General features: G+C 45.1%; 1 protein-coding gene across 5 annotated transcripts in view; it reads right to left on the minus strand.

Moving 5' to 3' along the window:
* IPCEF1 (interaction protein for cytohesin exchange factors 1) overlaps nt 1-22,034 on the minus strand; it is a 572,159-nt gene that overhangs the window by 168,817 nt on the left and 381,308 nt on the right. For all 5 annotated transcript variants that reach the window (XM_078649174.1, XM_078649178.1, XM_078649177.1 and 2 more), the window contains one exon: nt 18,933-19,004. In XM_078649174.1, coding sequence (XP_078505300.1) covers nt 18,933-19,004 — 72 coding nt within the window. The remainder of the gene's footprint in view (nt 1-18,932; nt 19,005-22,034) is intronic.

Raw genomic sequence — 22,034 nt, forward strand, 5'->3', positions numbered from 1 at the left:
AAAGAAAATGCAAAATGAAAGAGAAAGCCGACACATGGCAAGAAAAGAGGCGGGCAAACAACTCAACACATTTAAAAACTCTAAATAAAACTCAACCTAATTCTTAGCCCATAAAGGACTTTTGCAGATGGCTGCATTTCTATGAACCATGAAAACATCTGGTTAGACAATGATGTACCACAACCTCTTTGGATACACCTTTGGGGGTCAAACACTGCAATAGACGCTCTGCAGCTGGACAAACTTTTCTTTCCCTTCCCAAGTAAGTTGAACCTGGCCTCTTCACCCACTTTGAAGTTTCTCATCCTCACATACAGTTTCTGATCTAAAGCACAAAATTATGTTTATTTTGGGGCCTATTCCTGCACAATTTACAGCGTTGTAACAATATCATAATTCATCTGCCATTCATAAAAGACCCTTTGAATTAGATAAAACGGCAAACAATATACTACGCCAATCAGTCAACAGAAGTTTCAGATTATGTCCAGTATACCAAATCATTGGGAATGCTTCACACATGTTTGTATCTTCCCACGCTGTCATTAAACAGTTTCAAAGGTCAAATATGATATAAACAAGAGGCGCTTGTATGCAATTAAGCAAGCTCACTCCATACCAACTAATATCCACATCTCTGACAAGGAGGACAATATACTACTTTCATCATGAATGGTAGGTTTGCCAGAGGAAAAGGAAGTGAGCTTCTTCCTCCTCAGCAGGAATAATATTATACAAAGTGCCCCAGGATACAACAGGCTTATGCACACACTTTTGAACCCCGCCCTCAAAACACTTTGTTATTACAGAAGGTGCTGCAGATGCTTGTAATGACAAGGCTAAAGTTAAGGGACCCCCTCTGCAGTAAATCTAGGTCAGGGAAAGGAGGGGTGAAAAATACACACAAAGCTTAATATTTCCCTCGCAGACCATCTTATTTTCATTATTGGACATAGTTCCTATATGAATAATACAACAAGAAATGCAACAGTAACAACTCTGCTCATCTCATTTGTTATTTTATTTTATCAAAAAAGCTTTTCATTTTCTTTTTTTCATCTCATTTTTCATATTTTTATATTCAAAAAGATTTCTTTTTTACAAACTATTATCTATATCATATAAAAGACACAAGAGTATGCATTACTGGATTTCTCGGCTTACAAATACATTTCTTTTATAACATAGATTATTTACAATCCAGAAAACCCAAATCTAAGTAAAAACTGGGAACTGATTGTTACATATCTGGAAAGGTCCTGAGGAAGGTGGTCTTTACACCCTGACCCCACCGAAACGCGCGTCGACCTAGTGCTGAGTCTCATGTTCCATTTGGAGACTAGGAAGTTGGCAATAGTTCTCTCTTGCCTGATAATACTCAACTGTGTACAGATATTGGATGAGTGTAGTTGATGTGAGCATGTATGATTTGGTGTGACTGGAGTATGACTGCATGTATTTATTTCTAGCAGATCTATCGCACACTCTCACTAGTGGTGATCAGTTTTATCATTTGGTCATCCAGTTTAAGGGCACAGGTTTTTGTTTTGCACTGCTTCAATTTTTTCAGTGCTCTAGTACAGTATGTTCACTGTACTTGTTCACAATATATTTGGGTAGGATCCAGCCGAATGCATACAGGTATGGTGTTCTCTATGATTAAGAGGTACACCAGCTCTTAAACTGGATAACCAAATGATAAAACTGATCACCTTGAAGAGAGTTGATGGTTATTCAGATTCTGTTATAGGCGGATTCTCCCTTATATAGATCTTGATTTTTGGTTTTGAGTCCGAGTGTTATGTGCATTCTTTGTATAAATAAGACAACACACCACTAGTGAGAGTGTGTGATAGATCTGCCTGATTTGAGGTATTGTAGACCCCCGGTTCTTCTTTTTTGGTGTTTAGATTGCAGTATTTGGGAATGTGAACCTGGGCTGGTCTTAAAAATATCCCTATGACCCTTCCTCTCTCTCTTTTTTTTACGATATATATTTATTTCTAACCAGGGGGACATATATTTTTTTCTCTGATACCTCTAGGCTGATTGTATTTGGACTGAGTAGATTCCTACTAGCAGCCAATTTTAGAAGATTAAAACGAGGTTTAAAACTTTAATATCAGAGGTAATGTATTAACGTATGATGCCAGGACTCGCCAGGAATTGTTTTTTATATTCTTTTTAGATCATGTAGATGTTCTAATGCCTATAGGTTATAATCCTTGTGGCCAGTAGTGTATTCAGGAGCTATTAATCTATAGCGTTAGTGCTGTTAGTTTATAGACCTATACAATTATTTATCACATGCTCCTAAAATTTATAATTAATTGGAAATATATTTTATTTTGTGCCTTAAAGAAAATTGCACTTTGTAAATTATTGAAATTGCTGCTAGAAATTTGCATTTTATATAGACTCTTTTTAGCTTATTTATATACATACTTTTTAATGTAACTAAAGAGTTCTCATTGCTTTGATGGTTCTGTGACAAATTTTGATAAATTCGGCTCTATTATGTCATGGAACATTGCAGGGCTGAGTGCCAAGGTGGAAAGCCCAGAGTGGGCTTTGTTTGTCAGTCAGTTTACCATCTGTATATTTCAAGAAACGTGGCTCCTTGACCCCCAGTATTTCCCAAGGTTCCTAAACTTTAGTGTCGCCGCTGAAAAAAGTGATAGAGGACGACCCTCTGGGGGATTAACTATCTGGGTCAAACAGGATTCTGGAATCATTGTAAAGGAGATTATCTCTAATCACAAGGATATACAGATTGTGTCCCTTACACTTGATCGGGCAAAACCCTTAGACATTTACAATGTTTATGCCAGGCGCACAGGGGGGCGGAAGTCTGATAACCTTGCTGCCCTCGATGGCCTCATCGAAAAATTCTCCACACATTCACGTTTGATTGTTGCAGGAGATTTTAATGTAAACTTTGAACCTTTATCAGGAGGCGATTCTTATTTTGTAGATGACCACGACAGCCAGTGGGGGGTTCCTAAGCTAGAATTGGACCCAGTGAAAAGGTGGACTGATCTGGTGATCCAGATTAACTCTACCTGTTTAAACGAAGGACTAAGGGCGGCCAACGGTAGAACTCCGAAAGATAGGGGGGGTGCTGTCACATTCAAGATCGGCAATAGAGAAAGTAGAATTGACTACATATTAGTCCATCTCGAGTTCTGGCACTATCTGGAGGATACGATGATTGTTGACCGCCTCGAGAGTGACCACAACCCGCTATGCATGACTTTCTCCTATTGGGAAGTCCCAATGACAACAGAGGGCCCAAGCAAAGGAAGCTCTCAGGCTGTCTTTCTGGCAAATGACATGCGCCACTTGAAGTGGGCCAAAGTTGCCCAAAGCCAGTCAAACATTGACTTTATTTTAAAGAATTTACAGCAAGCCACCATTGAATTGAGTGTCTGCACCAATGCCGAACCTTCTACCCCAGAGAGAGATAATGTAAATAAGGTGCATGAAACCTTTTTCTTACAAATAAAAGGTCTATTTCTTAAACCAAACAACTCGAAACAAATCACGACCGATAAATCTCCGAGGTGGTATAATAAAGAATGTAGGAAGGCACGGCTGGATCTAGGGCAGGCCATTAAAACTGGATCCAGTGCCAGTGTTCGTATAGCCAGGAGCGCGTATAAAACTGTCATTCAAAAATCTAAGCGCGCCTGGGATGTAAAAAAATGGGAGGAGCTCAAGGAGGCTAGTTCTCTTAAGAACTCTAAACAATTTTGGGACTTGCTGAAATGGGGATGCGAAGGCCGCCCGGAAAAACCCCAAAATTGGGTAGCCCAGGATGATTGGGTAATTCACTTTAGGCCCCAATATGCCAAAGGGATTGTATATACCCCCTGTACGGAAGATGCGTTTACTATTATGGATATCCAAAATGCATTGGACTCTATCACACCTGGAAGGGCGCCAGGAATAGATGGTGTCCCGGCTGACATCTTCCTAAATAACAGAGAACTATGGGGGAAGTACATATTATTACTGGCAAACATGATAGCCAGTGGATCCCTGTTAGACCTGTCTGGTTTTTTTGCGTAGTCCCTCCAAATTATTATTTATTTTGTCCCCTTTTTGCCCCTCATACCCTTAATAATTTTTGTCCACTGACTTTTTCTAGGTGTTGGTCAAGGGGATAGGTGTTCTTTTTCCTCTCATAGTCTTTCACCTCAGGCCCAGAGGCCTGTTCTGACAGGAAAAGTTGGAACCACAAAATGGTGGCTACCAACTGCCCTAACTGCCAAGCCCAGAACTTGCCCATAGACTAGTATAGGGCGTTCCAGAACCTTCTGGTCCATTCTGGACCACTGAGGGGCAGCCTATATAAGGCGGAATGCTGGACAGCCATTTTGTCTGTCAGTGAGGAGCAGCTACAGTGAAGGCTGAGGTCTGGTAGGGGTAGGATCCTGAAGGGTGGTTTCCTCTACAAGAGTGGCCCTCTGTCAAGGCTTTTCCACCTCCCATTTCCTGTTGTCCTAGCCAAGTTAGTTCATCCTGCTGATCCTGGACAGATAGGAGAAAGGGTTAATTCCAGTAGTCTTGGGAGCTGAGAAGAACCCTGCCCTGGGAGCTGAACTAAGAGTTTCCCTGTGCCACTAGTCTGTTCAGTACGGAGGGATAGGGGATTAGTGCTGAAGAGAAGCTCTGTGGCTTTATTCTAAAGGAGCCCCCCTTATTATTCCCCCCTCCTCGCTAAAGTGTGGAAAGGAAGTACTTCCACTGAACAATTCCAAGAATTCCTTACCCCTGACTGGCCCTGTGGTGTGTGGCAAGTCTCCTAGCCTGTTAGGTGGGAAGCGAGGGGCTAGGAACTCGTTCTCTTGAGTGAAACAGGAGCGGGACCCCTGGGGCACCGATCGCGCGCTGTGGCAGCGTTTTCCCCGAGGTGAAACAAGATCGTATTTTGACTGACTCTGGAGCGCTAGCGCGCATGCCCCAGGCGATCCCACTTCCTTAGAGCAGGAGGGGCCTAGGACCGAGCAGGTCCGGAAGAAGCAGCGTCTCGCCAGCGGAGCCAGCGCGGCGGAGGCGGGTCTGGAAGCAAGGCGGTCCCAGCTCAGAGTGAGAGAGAGCGTCGGGATCCCATCGGCGGCTGGTCGCGTGTGAGGAGACACCTCTTCCCTGCTCGAGCGCCTCCTGAGAGAGCTGGCGCGAGCGGGAAGGGAAACCAGAGGAGCCGTCGCTCGAGTGGCGGAATCACCGTAACAGCGGCCCGGGTTGCACCTGGGAGGGTCTCCGCTCCTCTGCGAGGGGGCGAGGAGGCCGACCACCGGAGGAGAAGCGTTGGGAGGCACAGTGGGTAAGCGGAAGAACCGCCTGCTGGCCGCCCTCACAAGTAAGCAGTACTGAGTGAGAGGAAGAGGGTGGAGGGCCTGGAAAACGAGTGGCCTAACTTTTACAAACTGACTGATTCAAGAAGCCTGGTTACCTGTGGGGTGCAAGGAATATAAAAGTCTCAATAAACCCCTGGTTCTTGACAGTCAGTGACAGCTTGCCCCCCCCTCTGATGGAGTAGAGTTTCTGAGGAGCAAAGTAAAGCGCAATACATAGTTAACTGTCCTATGAAAGTAGAAGGGTTATCTACCAAACATGGTTATGGTGCATGCTTAAATGTAATGAACTATTGGAATTAATTGATAACTTGCGTAGCAGTTTAAAAGTATTATTGCTATTTCTGAGACCAACTGTAGAGTACAGGTCATATTTAAACTAGCCTATAGAAGTGTAAGTGTTACCTGCCAGATAAGGTTATGGAGCGTGACTAAATGTATGGTACTGTAATTGCTGATTGCTAAAATGTGTTAGTAGTTTAAGAGTATAGTAATTGTTTCCAAGACAAACTGAAATGCCTAAGTTGTACATTTTGAAACCAAAGAGCAGAGCTATATTTTTATAAAGCAGTACTTATTTTCCCATACTTTGGTGTAGTGTTATTTTTGTGTGCTATTGCGTGGATTTACTATTGGGTGGGTTGCAGCCTTTACACTGTGCCTCTAGAATTGCATGTCTTACCCCTAGGCCAGGCTACCCTAGGTGACCTGACATCCCAGGTTCCAACAGATTGGTGCCTAGCGGTGGGATTCTGACTTGGTTGCAGCTACTCATTAGTAATTCAACGCAATACACTGACCTACACCAGGAGTTTTCTCCTTGCGGCCCTCCTAATTTGAATTTTGTTTTTTTCCAAATTTATTTCTGGTGGTGGGTGGAGGTTAACCTCAGGTCACTTCTTGGTTTTCTCCTGTGTGTTAATTTTATTCCATAGTGAAAGATGGAATTGAATTTTAAAGAGCTAGAATCCAATACTGTGACCCAACTCAGAGAATGGTGTCAGCAACAAGGGGTATTCTTTAACAAAGGTGCCAAGAAAGGCGAGTTGCTGACAAGCATAAGGGCATGGGTGGAAGCTCATTTAGTGGAAGAACCAGATACCGAAGGGAGTGACAGGGACACTGTCCTTGAGATTGCAATGTTGAACCAAGCTAGAAGGGGGAATCTGCTGACAGGTCCCAGGACACCTTCGAGGGTGGGCAGCAGCGTCTCAGAGAGGGGTTTAACTGACGCCGAGCTAGAAGATAGGAGGGAGGAGAGGAGAACGAAGTTGGAATTAGCTAGGATGGATATGGAAAGGGAGGACAGGAGGTTAGCCCATGAGCGAGCCATCAAGGAGATGGACCTACAAGCCTTAATACGAAGGTCTCCCAATCCAGATAATGGTGGCAGCGAAAATAAAGTGAACACCAGGGAACCCAGACCCTATTTACCCAAAGTTGTCATCGCTAGTTACACCCCAGGCGATGACATTGCCAAATGGCTGGCCGCCTACGAAGTTTCTCTAAGGGCTCACGGGATCTTAGAAACTCACTGGGGGGGTGGGCTGTATAAATACATGCCACCTGCTGGCAGAGACACCTTGTTGGCTCTGGAGCAGGATGAGCAAACCCACTACCCTACAATGAAGGTGGCACTGGTGAAGAAGTTTGGAGTTACCCCTGAAAGATACAGACAGAAATTCAGGGGAAGTCACAAACTGAGTACCCAGAATTGGGTAGACTTCTTAGACTACGCCAAGAAAGCTTTGGAGGGTTGGGTCAAGGGCAGCGAGGTGAAAGATTATGAGGGGCTGTACAATCTATTTTTGAAAGAACACCTCCTCGAGAAATGTTTTCCCGAGTTGCGCCAACACCTGGTAGACAGCAAGCTGACCAATCCCCGGAAGCTTGCAGAGGAGGCGGACACTTGGGCAAGTACCCGGGTGTCCTCAAAGGGGACTGGAGGGGATTCTCAAAAAGCCGGACAGGGCGCCCCCCAGAAGAAGGAGGGGGGAGATAAAAAGAAGGAGTTCTCCAAAGGTCCCCAAAATAATTTCCAAGGTAAGGGAGCAGGTTTCACCCCTAGGGCAAACCCGCCCAGAAACCCTAATCCTGGCCAAAGCCAGCAGCCAAGGGTTCTCCACTGTTTTGAATGTGGTGGTGTTGGACATTATAAGGGAGATGTCAGATGCCCAAAGAGACCACCCCCTCCCACCGGAGGAAAGTCACCGGGAGTAGCTAGTGTAGCGCTCGGGGAGGAGTTGCCCTTAGATAAGGGGGGTGAGTGGGTGGGTGTCACCTTAGTGTCCCTGGGAGAGCGGGAGATGGTTCCAAAGATCCAGGTGCCCCCAAATACTACAAAGTATGGGCAATGGGTCACCATCAATGGCCAGAGAGGGGAGGCTCTGAGAGATACAGGAGCCAGTATGACTATGGTGAGAAGTCAACTGGTGTCTCCAGAGCAGGTGGTTCCTAATGTACTCCACCCCGCCGCGATGGCTGACGGCAGAATGGGCCATTATCCAGTGGCTGAGGTTCCCTTTGAGTGGGAGGGGGTTGCAGGTTCACTTCGAGTTGCCGTAAGCCCTGCCGTGCCAGTTGATTGTCTGTTGGGGAATGACATGGAGCACAACACTTGGAGAGAGGTGGAATACCGGACGCATTCTGCGATGCTGGGTACACCTGACTGGGCCTGTGTAAGCACACGGTCTGCGACTGCCCGGAGAGGGAGTTCGCCTGGGTTGGAGCCTGGAACAATGGCCCAACCCGCTGCCAAAAAGGGACAGACCCGGAGACAGGAAGAGCCTGCTTCGGCTTCCACGCCCCATGTGACAGATCGGCCACCTGCGGTGGTGGGCCAGGAGTCCATGGAGGGGGAAGTAGACTCTCTGGAGGATTTACCCATCCCTGCTGAGTGGCATGTGGAGGGAGGACCTACCAGAGAGGAATTCTGTAAGGGGCAGAGGGAGTGCCCTACCCTTGAGGGACTGAGGCGACAGGCTGAAGCCCAGGCAGCAGGTGATGCTACGGGACACCACCATATTTACTGGGAGGATGGACTCCTCTACAGTGAACCCAAGGTACCCCTACCTGGCTCATCAAGGGCCTTGGTGGTCCCGCAGCAATACCGAGCCTTTCTGCTGGCATTGGCTCATGCAATACCCTTGGCAGGACACTTAGGCCAGGACAAGACCTTTGCTCGGCTTGTCCTCCACTTTTACTGGCCTCAGATGAAAGTGGCGTCCAACACTTACTGTCGGACATGTGTATCCTGCCAGGCCAGTGGGAAAACAGGAGTGAAGCTGAAAGCTCCCCTGGAACCACTTCCAGTCGTTAGCACCCCCTTTGAAAGGGTGGGCATCGACATTGTAGGGCCATTGGATCCACCAACAACAGCTGGTCACAGGTTTATCCTGGTTCTGGTGGATCATGCCACACGTTATCCAGAGGCCATTCCTCTGAGAACTGTTACTGCACCTGTGGTGGCTAGGGCCCTGATGGGAATCTTTACCCGAGTAGGATTCCCCAAGGAAGTTGTGTCCGACAGGGGGACCAACTTTCTGTCAGCTTACATGCGGACAATGTGGAAGGAGTGTGGAGTGACCTACCGGTTCACCACTCCTTATCACCCCCAGTCAAATGGACTGGTTGAGAGGTTTAATAAGACCCTGAAGGGCATGATAAGAAGTCTGCCTGAGAGCTTACGGAGGAAATGGGACGTCCTCCTGCCTTGCTTGCTGTTCTCCTACAGAGAGGTGCCGCAGAAGGGAGTGGGCTTCAGCCCTTTTGAATTGTTGTATGGGCACCCTGTGCGTGGACCTCTCAGCCTGGTGAAGGATGGATGGGAAAAGTCTCCCAAGAAACCTCCTCAGGATGTGGTGAGCTACATGCTGGCCTTTAGGAGCCAGATGGCCAAGTTGTGGAAGCAGGCTTCTGATAACTTGGAGGCCAGCCAGGCAGTAATGAAGGAATGGTACGACCAAAATGCTCACCCGGTGGAGTTGGAGCCTGGCCAAAAAGTATGGGTGATGGAACCTGGAGAGCTAAGTGCCCTTCAGGATCGTTGGACAGGCCCATTTGAGGTGTTGGAAAAGAAGGGTAAGGCCACTTACTTGGTGGATCTTAAGACCCCGCGACAGCCCCTACGGGTGCTGCATGCCAATCGCCTCAAACCCCACCATGAGAGGCCAGAGGTCATCCTGATGTTGGTGACTGATGGTGCCGAGGAAGCAGAAAGCGAGCCTCTCCCGGATCTCTTTTCATCCCAAGAGAAGGATGGGTCGGTGGAGGGAGTGATTCTCTCCCCATCCCTAACTCCTGAGCAACGAGAGGATTGCCGCCAGGTATTGGAGCAGTACTCTTCGTTGTTCTCCCTTGTCCCGGGAAGAACCCACCTGTGTACCCATGATGTGGACACAGGAGACAGCCCCCCAGTGAAGTCAAAGACCTACAGGCTGTCAGACAAGGTGAAGGCTAGCATCCATGGAGAGGTTGCCAAGATGCTAGAGCTAGGAGTGATAGAACCTTCCAACAGCCCTTGGTCCAGTCCGGTGGTGTTAGTGCCAAAAGCCGCCCCACCAGGCACCACACCAGAACTGAGGTTCTGTGTGGATTACCGAGGACTGAACTCAGTTACAAAGACTGATGCTCATCCGATCCCTAGGGCGGATGAGTTAATTGACCGGCTAGGAGCTGCCCAATACCTAAGTACCTTTGACCTCACTTCAGGGTACTGGCAGATCTCCTTGACAGATGGAGCAAAGGAAAGGTCAGCCTTCTCCACGCCTGAGGGACACTTCCAATTTTGTGTGATGCCCTTTGGGCTCAAAAATGCCCCTGCCACATTTCAGCGGCTGGTGAATCAGGTCCTCTCTGGAATGGAGAGTTTCTCTGCTGCCTACCTGGATGACATTGCTGTCTTCAGTAGCAGTTGGGAGGACCATTTGCAACATTTGCAAGCAGTTCTCCAGGCCCTGAAAAAGGCTGGATTGACAATCAAGGCCAGCAAATGCCAGATTGGGCAGGGGTCGGTTGTGTACCTTGGACACTTGGTGGGTAGGGGGTCAGTGCAGCCCCTGCAGGCAAAGATTGAGGCAATCATGGCCTGGGAACCCCCCAAGACACAGACTGAGGTCCGAGCTTTCCTGGGCCTCACAGGCTACTACCGTCGCTTTGTGAAGGGGTATGGCACTATAGTAGCGCCCCTCACGGAGCTCACCTCCAAGAAACAACCTCGACGGGTAGTTTGGACAAAGGCTTGTCAGCAAGCCTTTGAAAAGTTGAAGCAGGCAATGTGTGTAGCACCGGTCCTGAGGGCCCCAGACTTCTCCAAGGAGTTCATTGTCCAAACAGATGCATCAGAACATGGCATTGGGGCAGTGTTATCGCAACTAAATGAAGAGGGCCTGGATCAGCCTGTAGTCTTCTTATCCAGAAGTCTGCTTCCCCGGGAACAGAAGTGGAGTGCAATTGAGAGGGAAGCTTTTGCGGTGGTGTGGGCTCTGAAGAAGCTGCGGCCATACCTCTTTGGCTCGCACTTCCTGGTTCAGACTGACCACCGACCCCTTCGTTGGCTGATGCAAATGAAGGGGGAAAATCCCAAGCTGTTGAGGTGGTCCATCTCCCTACAGGGAATGGACTTCCGGGTGGAACATCGGCCTGGAGTGGACCACGCCAATGCAGACGGTCTCTCCAGGTATTTCCGCCTTAGTGATGAGGACTCCCAAGGGTTTGGGTAGTTCTCCCCACTTTCAGCTGGGGGGGACGCGTGTTAGACCTGTCTGGTTTTTTTGCGTAGTCCCTCCAAATTATTATTTATTTTGTCCCCTTTTTGCCCCTCATACCCTTAATAATTTTTGTCCACTGACTTTTTCTAGGTGTTGGTCAAGGGGATAGGTGTTCTTTTTCCTCTCATAGTCTTTCACCTCAGGCCCAGAGGCCAGTTCTGACAGGAAAAGTTGGAACCACAAAATGGTGGCTACCAACTGCCCTAACTGCCAAGCCCAGAACTTGCCCATAGACTAGTATAGGGCGTTCCAGAACCTTCTGGTCCATTCTGGACCACTGAGGGGCAGCCTATATAAGGCGGAATGCTGGACAGCCATTTTGTCTGTCAGTGAGGAGCAGCTAGAGTGAAGGCTGAGGTCTGGTAGGGGTAGGATCCTGAAGGGTGGTTTCCTCTACAAGAGTGGCCCTCTGTCAAGGCTTTTCCACCTCCCATTTCCTGTTGTCCTAGCCAAGTTAGTTCATCCTGCTGATCCTGGACAGATAGGAGAAAGGGTTAATTCCAGTAGTCTTGGGAGCTGAGAAGAACCCTGCCCTGGGAGCTGAACTAAGAGTTTCCCTGTGCCCCTAGTCTGTTCAGTACGGAGGGATAGGGGATTAGTGCTGAAGAGAAGCTCTGTGGCTTTATTCTAAAGGAGCCCCCCTTATTATTCCCCCCTCCTCGCTAAAGTGTGGAAAGGAAGTACTTCCACTGAACAATTCCAAGAATTCCTTACCCCTGACTGGCCCTGTGGTGTGTGGCAAGTCTCCTAGCCTGTTAGGTGGGAAGCGAGGGGCTAGGAACTCGTTCTCTTGAGTGAAACAGGAGCGGGACCCCTGGGGCACCGATCGCGCGCTGTGGCAGCGTTTTCCCCGAGGTGAAACAAGATCGTATTTTGACTGACTCTGGAGCGCTAGCGCGCATGCCCCAGGCGATCCCACTTCCTTAGAGCAGGAGGGGCCTAGGACCGAGCAGGTCCGGAAGAAGCAGCGTCTCGCCAGCAGAGCCAGCGCGGCGGAGGCGGGTCTGGAAGCAAGGCGGTGCAGTGTAAACGCCTCGCGCATGCCCAGAAGTGTGCGCGTCCCAGCCCAGAGTGAGAGAGAGCGTCGGGATCCCATCGGCGGCTGGTCGCGTGTGAGGAGACACCTCTTCCCTGCTCGAGCGCCTCCTGAGAGAGCTGGCGCGAGCGGGAAGGGAAACCAGAGGAGCCGTCGCTCGAGTGGCGGAATCACCGTAACAGCGGCCCGGGTTGCACCTGGGAGGGTCTCCGCTCCTCTGCGAGGGGGCGAGGAGGCCGACCACCGGAGGAGAAGCGTTGGGAGGCACAGTGGGTAAGCGGAAGAACCGCCTGCTGGCCGCCCTCACAAGTAAGCAGTACTGAGTGAGAGGAAGAGGGTGGAGGGCCTGGAAAACGAGTGGCCTAACTTTTACAAACTGACTGATTCAAGAAGCCTGGTTACCTGTGGGTGGTGCAAGGAATATAAAAGTCTCCATAAACCCCTGGTTCTTGACAGTCAGTGACCGCTTGCCCCCCTCTCTGATGGAGTAGAGTTTCTGAGGAGCAAAGTAAAGCGCAATACATAGTTAACTGTCCTATGAAAGTAGAAGGGTTATCTACCAAACATGGTTATGGTGCATGCTTAAATGTAATGAACTATTGGAATTAATTGATAACTTGCGTAGCAGTTTAAAAGTATTATTGCTATTTCTGAGACCAACTGTAGAGTACAGGTCATATTTAAACTAGCCAATAGAAGTGTAAGTGTTACCTGCCAGATAAGGTTATGGAGCGTGACTAAATGTATGGTACTGTAATTGCTGATTGCTAAAATGTGTTAGTAGTTTAAGAGTATAGTAATTGTTTCCAAGACAAACTGAAATGCCTAAGTTGTACATTTTGAAACCAAAGAGCAGAGCTATATTTTTATAAAGCAGTACTTATTTTCCCATACTTTGGTGTAGTGTTATTTTTGTGTGCTATTGCGTGGATTTACTATTGGGTGGGTTGCAGCCTTTACACTGTGCCTCTAGAATTGCATGTCTTACCCCTAGGCCAGGCTACCCTAGGTGACCTGACATCCCAGGTTCCAACAATCCCCAATACCCGAATCCTGGAATGGGCGGAAATAATCCCTGTTTTCAAAAAGGGCGACAAATCGCTCCCAGGCAACTACCGCCCGATCAGTCTAATTGATACCATCCAGAAGATCTACGGTAGACTGGTATTAAAGTCCACGAGTGGGAGCGTGAGATGAATATTTTGTCTCACCTTCAAGCAGGATTTAGAGCCTGCATAAGTACAGTCGACCAAGTCCTACACTTTGCCATGCTTCATTGGAAGGTTGTTCAACTGGGGGGAGGTAGCCTGTATGCTGCCTTCATTGATTTGAGGGCAGCCTTTGATCTTGTCCCGCGGTCAAACTTTTGGTTTGTTCTGAATGACATGGGCATGCCTCCTACTCTTCTTTCCATGATTATCAAACTGCATGAGCACAATTACGCCCAGATAAGATGGAATCCCCCTGGGCGTGTCACAAATCAGTTTCCGGTAGAGAGAGGAGTGCGCCAAGTTTGCGTGTTAGCGCCAACCCTCTTCTCCCTCTACATTAATAATGTGGCAAAGGTCTTGATAGAGGCAAACGTTGATGCTCCAATTCTAGCAGGCGCCAAAATACCAATCTTAATGTTTGCCGACGACTGTCTTATTATTTCCAAGACCCCAAGTGGCTTGCAATAAGCACTTGGGATCTTCGAAACATTTTGTACTGACCACGGCCTGGAAATTAATGTTTTAAAATCTAAATTCATGTCTTTTAATCAACATAGGTCATTTAGAGGGAAGGTGCTGATGAATAAACTACCCCTGGAACAAGTAAAATCGTTTTCATATCTGGGTGTTACCATCCAGCATGATCTCCGATGGAATGAACAGATTGACCTAGCCACCCTAAAGCACAGGCAAATCGCAGGGGCACTGACTAGGGAACATGCCAAGTCCCTGACAAAACCGATGGCCCCTGCAATCATGGTCTATAATGCAAAGACTGTGAGTGCAGCACTTTATGGGGTTGAGATGTGGGGGCATGGGAACCTAAGTAAGCTAACCTCTTCTGAAAACAGGTTCCTACGCAACGTTATCATGCTGCCGCATAGTACCCCCTTGGGCCCGGTTCTCCAAGACCTTGGCATGAAACCAATTGAGATTATTGCAAACCTCCGTCCAGTATTATACTGGAGGCGAATATGGGTAATACCGGAGCTGAAAATATTCGCCATGGGACTTCTGGACATCATCACAAGTGATGTCTTTCACCAGATAAAATGGCTCTCTGGAATTAGAGCGGTTCTCAGAGAGCTGGGTCTGGTGGAGACTTGGGAAGACCCAACCAATGCTATATTTACCTCGAAAAAGGCTATCAAGGGATTGTACTGGGAGATGATATCCTCAAAACTGTTTAGGACCATTCCCCCACTTTCATTACCGGGGGTGTTTATGGACTTCAAGGATGAGACTCGTTTCGAGACATTCTGGGATGACATAACAAAGCCACTGGATAGAAAGCTCTATTTCCAACTGAGACTAGGTAGCATACCTGTCAGAGCTTTCACATCTAGATGGTCTAATGGTGGAAGCGCCTCTTGTCCATCTTGACTAGATCCTAAAGAAACAGTTAGTCATCTACTCTTTGTGTGCCCAGCATACTCTGCCCTGCGCAGAGTCTGGTTGCGACCCATGGCAAAACTGTTGGGTACTCGGAGTGGAACTGTGGCTGCTAGAATCATCTGTACAAACACAAGCCCTGTAATATATATAGCTGTGGCGAAATTTTTAGGATGGGCCTGGATTATCCGAAACAAAAATGTAAAGGAATAGGCTCTTGATAAATCACCTTCTACCTGAATAACTGATGTATTTTATTATGATGATTTTTTAATATTGTAATGAATTTTGAATTTTAAAGTTGTTTTAAATCTCTGTACAAATCTTAACTCTATTTTTTTAAATACATTTTTATCTGTAATGCTTTTATGACTATGTCGAATAAAGCTTGTTTGACTGACTGACTGATATAGATAATATTTTGTAAAAAATCTTTTAAATGCATTGGATGGATATTGTAGACAAAAGGGTCTTGAGATTAACCCGACAAAAACTAAGTACATGACCATCAGACCTCACAAATGTTTTAAAAATAAAATGCAGTCAAATGGAGTCAATCTGGAGAGTGTGTCAAATTTTATTTATTGATGAGTGACCATAAATCACAACCTCTCATGGAACCCCCAGATTGTGAAATCTAAAACCATTCTCAACCAAAATGCTGGCCCAATTGTAAAAAAATTTTTTTAACATCATCCAAGGCAATTACCCCTGCTCTACTAGTTTATAAATCCAGGGCCCAATCAGCTGCCTTATATGGCTCAGAGTTTTGGGGAGGTGGGGCTCTCTCTACATTAACTTCAGCAGAGAATAAAATCATGAGGAGGTTCACCGCCCTCCCACAAAACACCCCGGTGATCCCTCTTATGTTGGACCTGGGTTTTAAGCAGATCAAGCACAGGGCTGTATGGATGTCTCTTGCCTACTGGATCATAGTATGGACAACAGAAGTATTGCAGACATATAGACAAGCATTAAGTGAATTAATTACTCTTGATACATTTGTAACATTTCCTTGGTTGATCCATATACGTACGTGGTTTTTGCGCCTGGGTTTGAGCAGATACTGGGAATACCCGGAACAGCTCACCCCTGACTCAAAAATGGAGTGTAAACCATTTTTTGGAATTACATTGAACAAAGTATTGTAGTATACCCCGGCTATGGTTCACTTACAAACAGTTTTTTAAGTTTTAAAACAAGCCCCTTTTTTGAGTCCTTTATGGATGATATTGAGCCCCTCCTAGCCAAAGTATTGTATCAAAAATTTAGATATGGTACTTTGCAAATTAAGAAATTCACGTCTAGGTGGGGGAAAAATGTTAATGAGGAAAATGATTCTATCTGCACTGAGTGTGCTTTGGGTAGGCAAGAAGACCTAGCTCATGTTTTATTTTTTTGTACTTGTTATGAAGTACTAAGGAAAAAATGGATCCGCCCTTTGGGCAGGAATCTTGGAATTAGACAGTACATTGAAATGTTACGCATTCTCAAAACTGATACCTCTAGGCTGATTGTATTTGGACTGAGTAATTTCCTACTAGCAGCCAATTTTATAAGATTAAAACGAGGTTTAAAACTTTAATATCAGAGGTAATGTATTAACGTATGATGCCAGGACACGCCCAGGAATTGTTTTTTATATTCTTTTTAGATCATGTAGATGTTCTAATGCCTATAGGTTATAATCCTTGTGGCCAGTAGTGTATTCAGGAGCTATGAATCTATAGCGTTAGTGTTGTTAGTTTATAGACCTATACAATTATTTCTCACATGCTCCTAAAATTTATAATTAATTGGAAATGTCTTTTATTTTGTGCCTTAAAGAAAATTGCACTTTGTAAATTATTGAAATTGCTGCTAGAAATTTGCATTTTATATAGACTCTTTTTAGCTTATTTATATACATACTTTTTAATGTAACTGAAGAGTTCTCATTGCTTTGATGGTTCTGTGAATCGAATAAAGATGTATAAAAATATAAAAATATAAAAAATGAGATGAAAAAAAGAAACTGAAAAGTTTTTTGATAAAATAAAATAACAAATGAGATGATCAGAGTTGTTAATTTTGCATTTCTTGTTGTATTATTCATATAGGGACTATGTCCAATAATTAAAATAAGATGGTCTGCGAGGGAAATATTTAGCTTTGAGATGCTTGTAATGACCCTCATGTGAAGTAGATCATGCCAGCACTGGACGTGCAGTGGTGAGATCTAAAGGGTGTATTCTTACCTCTGCATGGTGGCCTGGTTCCCTGCAAATGAGGGTATCTTTTGTATTTGTACCTACACCATACTACAGACGCATAAATAGAGGCTAAGTGCAGGCGCACTGAGTTAACCCCTTGGCTGCTGGGGCTATTGCCCTGTTGTGCTGGGGGGCGCGCACAGCGCCCCCATGCTCATGACGAGCTCAGCTTGTCATGAGACACGAAGCTCCGATGCTCATGACGAGCTGAGCTCGTCACGACCACGTCCGTTTAATGGAACGCTCAGCACAGCAGGGGAATTAGCCCAGCGTGCGAGCGTTCCACGGGCCATGACGTGCTCAGCTCGTCATGAGCACCGGAGCACCGTGGCTCATGATGAGCTGAGCTTGTCATGGGCATGGGAGAGGTTAATAATAGAAAATTCTGTACAACGTATTTGGGCAATATAGTGGTAGTCGACAATGAGGATTCGATCCTTTTGATAGTCGAGATTTTGATTGAGATATTTTGATATACACCCATCAAAAATCTTTAGTAGTTTTCCTATTAACTCCCCGCCCCGACATATAGTAGCCAATGCTGCCTTCATGGAAACTGACTGTAAAAGATAATTCCTCACTGAGAACCTCAAGCACCCCCAGAATTTCCCACTGTGCCATGCTGGAGACAAAAGTTATCTTCAGGTTCATGAACTCCAAGCAGAAGGGCGCTTTTATAAGATAAATATTTTTCAATACCAGCAAATAGTATCTAAACATGTGATCAATAATTCGATTTTTTTCCAAAAGCCAAAGTGTGGCAATGGATATATGTTTGCTTTTTTTCATTACCTAAAGAACCATCTTCCTGAATTTGTTTGTGAGGCGCCTCTATGGTTGTTTTCCTATTGTTTATAGGGTGGTTGCAGCAGCCTTTGGTAATAAATTAGGAGTATCTCTGCTCCAAGTCAGCTTTTTTGCAGAATAATTCTTTATTAGGCGTTTTCAATGCATAGGTGTGTTTCCATCAACATCAGATCCGGTAGTCTAAAAGCAGATTGCTCGATTGAACATGCCACTGTTAGTAATGATGGCAGTAGTGACAATCACAAAATAAACAAGAAATGATTAGCACTGAAACGGGGATTGATAGCAGAAAATCAAGTACTGAAACAGTGGGAGGGAAAGGATGGTAATGAGTGTGTTATCAACATGTCCAGTATCCTGAATGTGATAATGGAGGGAGTTGAAATGGATATGGAGCAAGGGAGTGATGAGATCCTTCTAAGGATATTCCAATCAAAAGGGGTAGAATCATGTGTGGAACCCCAGGGATGTTCCATATGCCTAGCATTATGGTATTCAGTTTGCATGGATTTTGCCTCAATGAGGTATTGTGCTAACCACACAGAGCACATAGGGGACCCTAACTTTGAACATGCGTTACAACCAACAATGGTGACTTTCAATTGGCAAACACATTTATGATCACCAAGGGATTGCTTGTGCAGCAAATGAGGTGCAACCTAGAATGTAAAAAAGTATTTGCACAAATACAGGTATTCAACTATTGATTTAAGAGCATACTCTAAGGGTAGGTGTGTAAATGGGACAACCACAGTAGTGACTAAATCCACAAAATAGATGAACAGATGCAACGAGTGAGTGAGTGCGTGTATGTGTGGAGGAGTGAATGATTATGTGTGAGTTGACGACTGTACATACTTGCAACATATTCAAGTGAATAACCAAGATCATCTTCTAAGTATGAGAAGACCATACAAATAGGATGTAATTCTTGAGTGACTGGGCAGCCAGGGCTGGTTTTAGGATTTTAAGGAAAACTCTATGCTCATATTAGCCCAGAGGACCCCTGGCCTGGCATGTGAGAGTCCAGAGCTGGGCAATGATCATTCACTTGCTTCTGACATGCTTCACCCAAACCACGGGACAGTAATGAACAAAGGGCTTACTTGTTCATTTCCTCTGGGTTCTCCGCTGCAAAGTAAAACGTCTTCCTTTGGGGGTGACTGATCTTGAGGGCACTGTAACAGAAAAGAATGGTACAGAAACACTTTAGAAGTAGACCAGGAAAGCACACAGTGCTTGAACTACTGAACTGGGGCAGATCACAGACATAAAAGATGAACTTCTGTAAGCTCTATAGTTGGATCTCTCCACATCAGGCATGGCGGTGAGATGCATGGCCATGAAATGTACCAAGGTTGCAGTGGTCATCCCTGCTGGTGGACCACGAGTAGGTGCTAAGAGTTGATTTCACCACATAGTTCGTCCTTGATCCATATTTTTTAAAGAAAACATGATTTACAAGCATCCAGAATGCATTCAACAAAACTATTTTGACACCTGAGAGAATTTAGTATAAGCCTCCAACCCAAGACGGATTTATCTTCACTCTGTAGACCTTATGATCCTCAGATTTATTGGCTTAGTTTGGCAACTTCCTGGTCTTAGTCCTACATTCCTACTACACTCCTGAAGTAGGGTAGTATCCAACTACTGTTGAGTCGAAAGGAGGATTGATTTGTTTCTCTGCTTGGTAAAACAGAATTTAATGTATAACAGGTCCATTCTGTAATTCTCCAGTAACGGGGGTGGATTATTCTTTAGGGACCTTCTACATTTTATCTTTTTTTTTTTATTTAGAGTGAATTTTGTGGATGAGACGAGAAAATGAGCAGGTAATAAGTTGTACTGACATAGACAACATTCTCTGGGCTTTTAAAGATTGCTACAGCAGGGTCACTATAGCCCAAAGAATTGTGCACCACAGTCTATCAGATATACATTTGCTAATTCTATCATGCCATACATTAGTTTTACACTCTCTAGGTTTCTTACAACAGGGGTACAATTGAGGGACATTTTGAAATGGCTGAAATCCGTTTAACTGTTTTATAATTCCTCTTGGCATATGAAATATTTTATATATACTGTTATATTTTTCAGGTACATTTTGAAAGGTCAAGCCTGATGGAATTTAATGGGGAAAAATTCAAGATAATTAACAGCCAGTGGATTTTGGTACAGAAAACAGCAAAATATGCAAGTTGTTCCTCTTTTCTAGGGGAAACTTTGACATAGATGTTATTATTCGCACGTAGCAAATTCTGATAAATATCAAATACACTGTGGGGCGCTCATAAAAGAGGTCTTAAGTGGTGTATTAATTAAATTGTGTCAATGAAATACTAGAGATAATATCTAAAAAGAAAGAAAAAGTTAGTGGCTTCTTAAGAAATGCGTGTGGGAGTTTGTTTTATCTCAGCAAAAATTAGCTGTGGCAGTCGCAATAACAATAGTTCCTATTCGGAGAACCTTCAGTGCGGTAAAGGGAGCAGCCTTGGCAACTGCTTCGTGTACAACACAGATATTCCTACCAGGCAGGCAGGGATTTCTAAAAGGCAGAGAGAATCCTTCACAAAGGTCATGACCGCTGTCACCTTGCACATCTCAAATCTTCCTCCAGGGTCTAAATAAGACCCTTTGGGGGATATGTACAATGAAGTGGCGATGCGTGTCGTTAGCCTCCTTGACTTAACGTACCGCTCCGCAACTTCGGAAACACAAGGCTGCACCATATTTACAAGATTATGGTGCAGCCTTGCGTTTTCCACTGCGATGGCACTAAGTTTAACAACTTAGCGCCACTGCAGGCACTCTTGCACCAGAGTGCAAGGGTGTCTGTGTGCGGGGGAGGTATGTGTAGGACTGTGCCCCTTCCTGCACATAAACAACCCTTAAATGCCATTTTGTCACTTTCATAAGTGCTGCTTCGAGCAAAATGGCATTTTTTTAAAAGGTTTGTTCCTGTACATAAACAAATCATGGCATTTTGCTTTTTCCATGTGTGCTGCACAACGCATCACACATGAAAAAAACAAGCAATGAGAAATAATTAATTTCTCCTCGTTTCGCCAACTTAAGACCAGGATTTTCCTGGTCTTCATTTTGGCGCTGCCTCCTTTGTACGCAATCCTTGTACATAGGGGCAGCATCATCACAACACCCACTGCACGCCCCTTTCACGCTAAGTTAGCGTGAAAAGGTGTCTTTTGTACAAAGCCACGTTAAGTGGCTTAACACTGCCTTGTACATAAGGCAAGGCCCCTATCACCACGGGAAAGTCACAAAAAGTGATGTTCCCGTGGCGATAGGGGCTTGTACATATGCCCCTTAGTTTTCTGTGATAGCTTCATGGGGTGGTACCAACACTTGTTTGGCCGATTAACAGCCCAGTCACAAACCTGTGTCCCATCTTGTATCTCCTTGAAATTGGCTCTGGGCTTATACTCTCCTTTGAAACGTCACTTTGGTAACAGTCCAAAGGTAGTTGCCATCTCCTCAGTTGTCCAGTTTGAGCTGCTAAGAGATCCCTTATCACTTGAATTCTGATGACTTTGTGATTAAACGCTGGAAGCAATTAAATTATTATTTCTGTGTGGTCCTTATATTTTGCACTACTTAAGTAAACCAATGAATTGGAAGGTGTTAACTTCTTGCTGTTAATTGCAGTTACAGGTATTAAATCATATGAGTCAATCAGGTCACACATCCATACCGCAAAAACATTAGGTTAAAAGAACATGCAGTCTATGACACTCGTTGTAGAATGCATGAGTTTAAATGTCACTGCAAACTGATTTCCATAGACAAATCAGAACTCAAGATAACAAAGTTATGTGAAAAACATTACCCACAATGAAACATTAAATTATCCATACCTGTCCATTTCAAGGAGGAGAGACAACATATCAACCACATTAAATTCCCAAACACCATACAGTAGGAGAAATCAGAAAACTATTTCAATGGAAAATGCGCAGAATAAAACTTCATATTTTATATGCTAAAACGTTAAATAAGAGGTTTGAAGCAGCTTGTTTTTGTGAACTTTAGGAGCAAGTACAACTTTATCTACAACTTTATATAAAGTACTATGAGGAGAAAGAACAGACTTCAAAATAAACAAACACTCTTCTCCTTCATTCCTCTTTACATGGAAGAGCGAGAATAGTGCTGATATAACTGCTGAGTATGGCTATTTAAATGCT

The sequence above is a fragment of the Lissotriton helveticus genome, chromosome 6 (assembly GCF_964261635.1).
Source record: "Lissotriton helveticus chromosome 6, aLisHel1.1, whole genome shotgun sequence".
Lineage (NCBI taxonomy): Eukaryota > Metazoa > Chordata > Amphibia > Caudata > Salamandridae > Lissotriton > Lissotriton helveticus.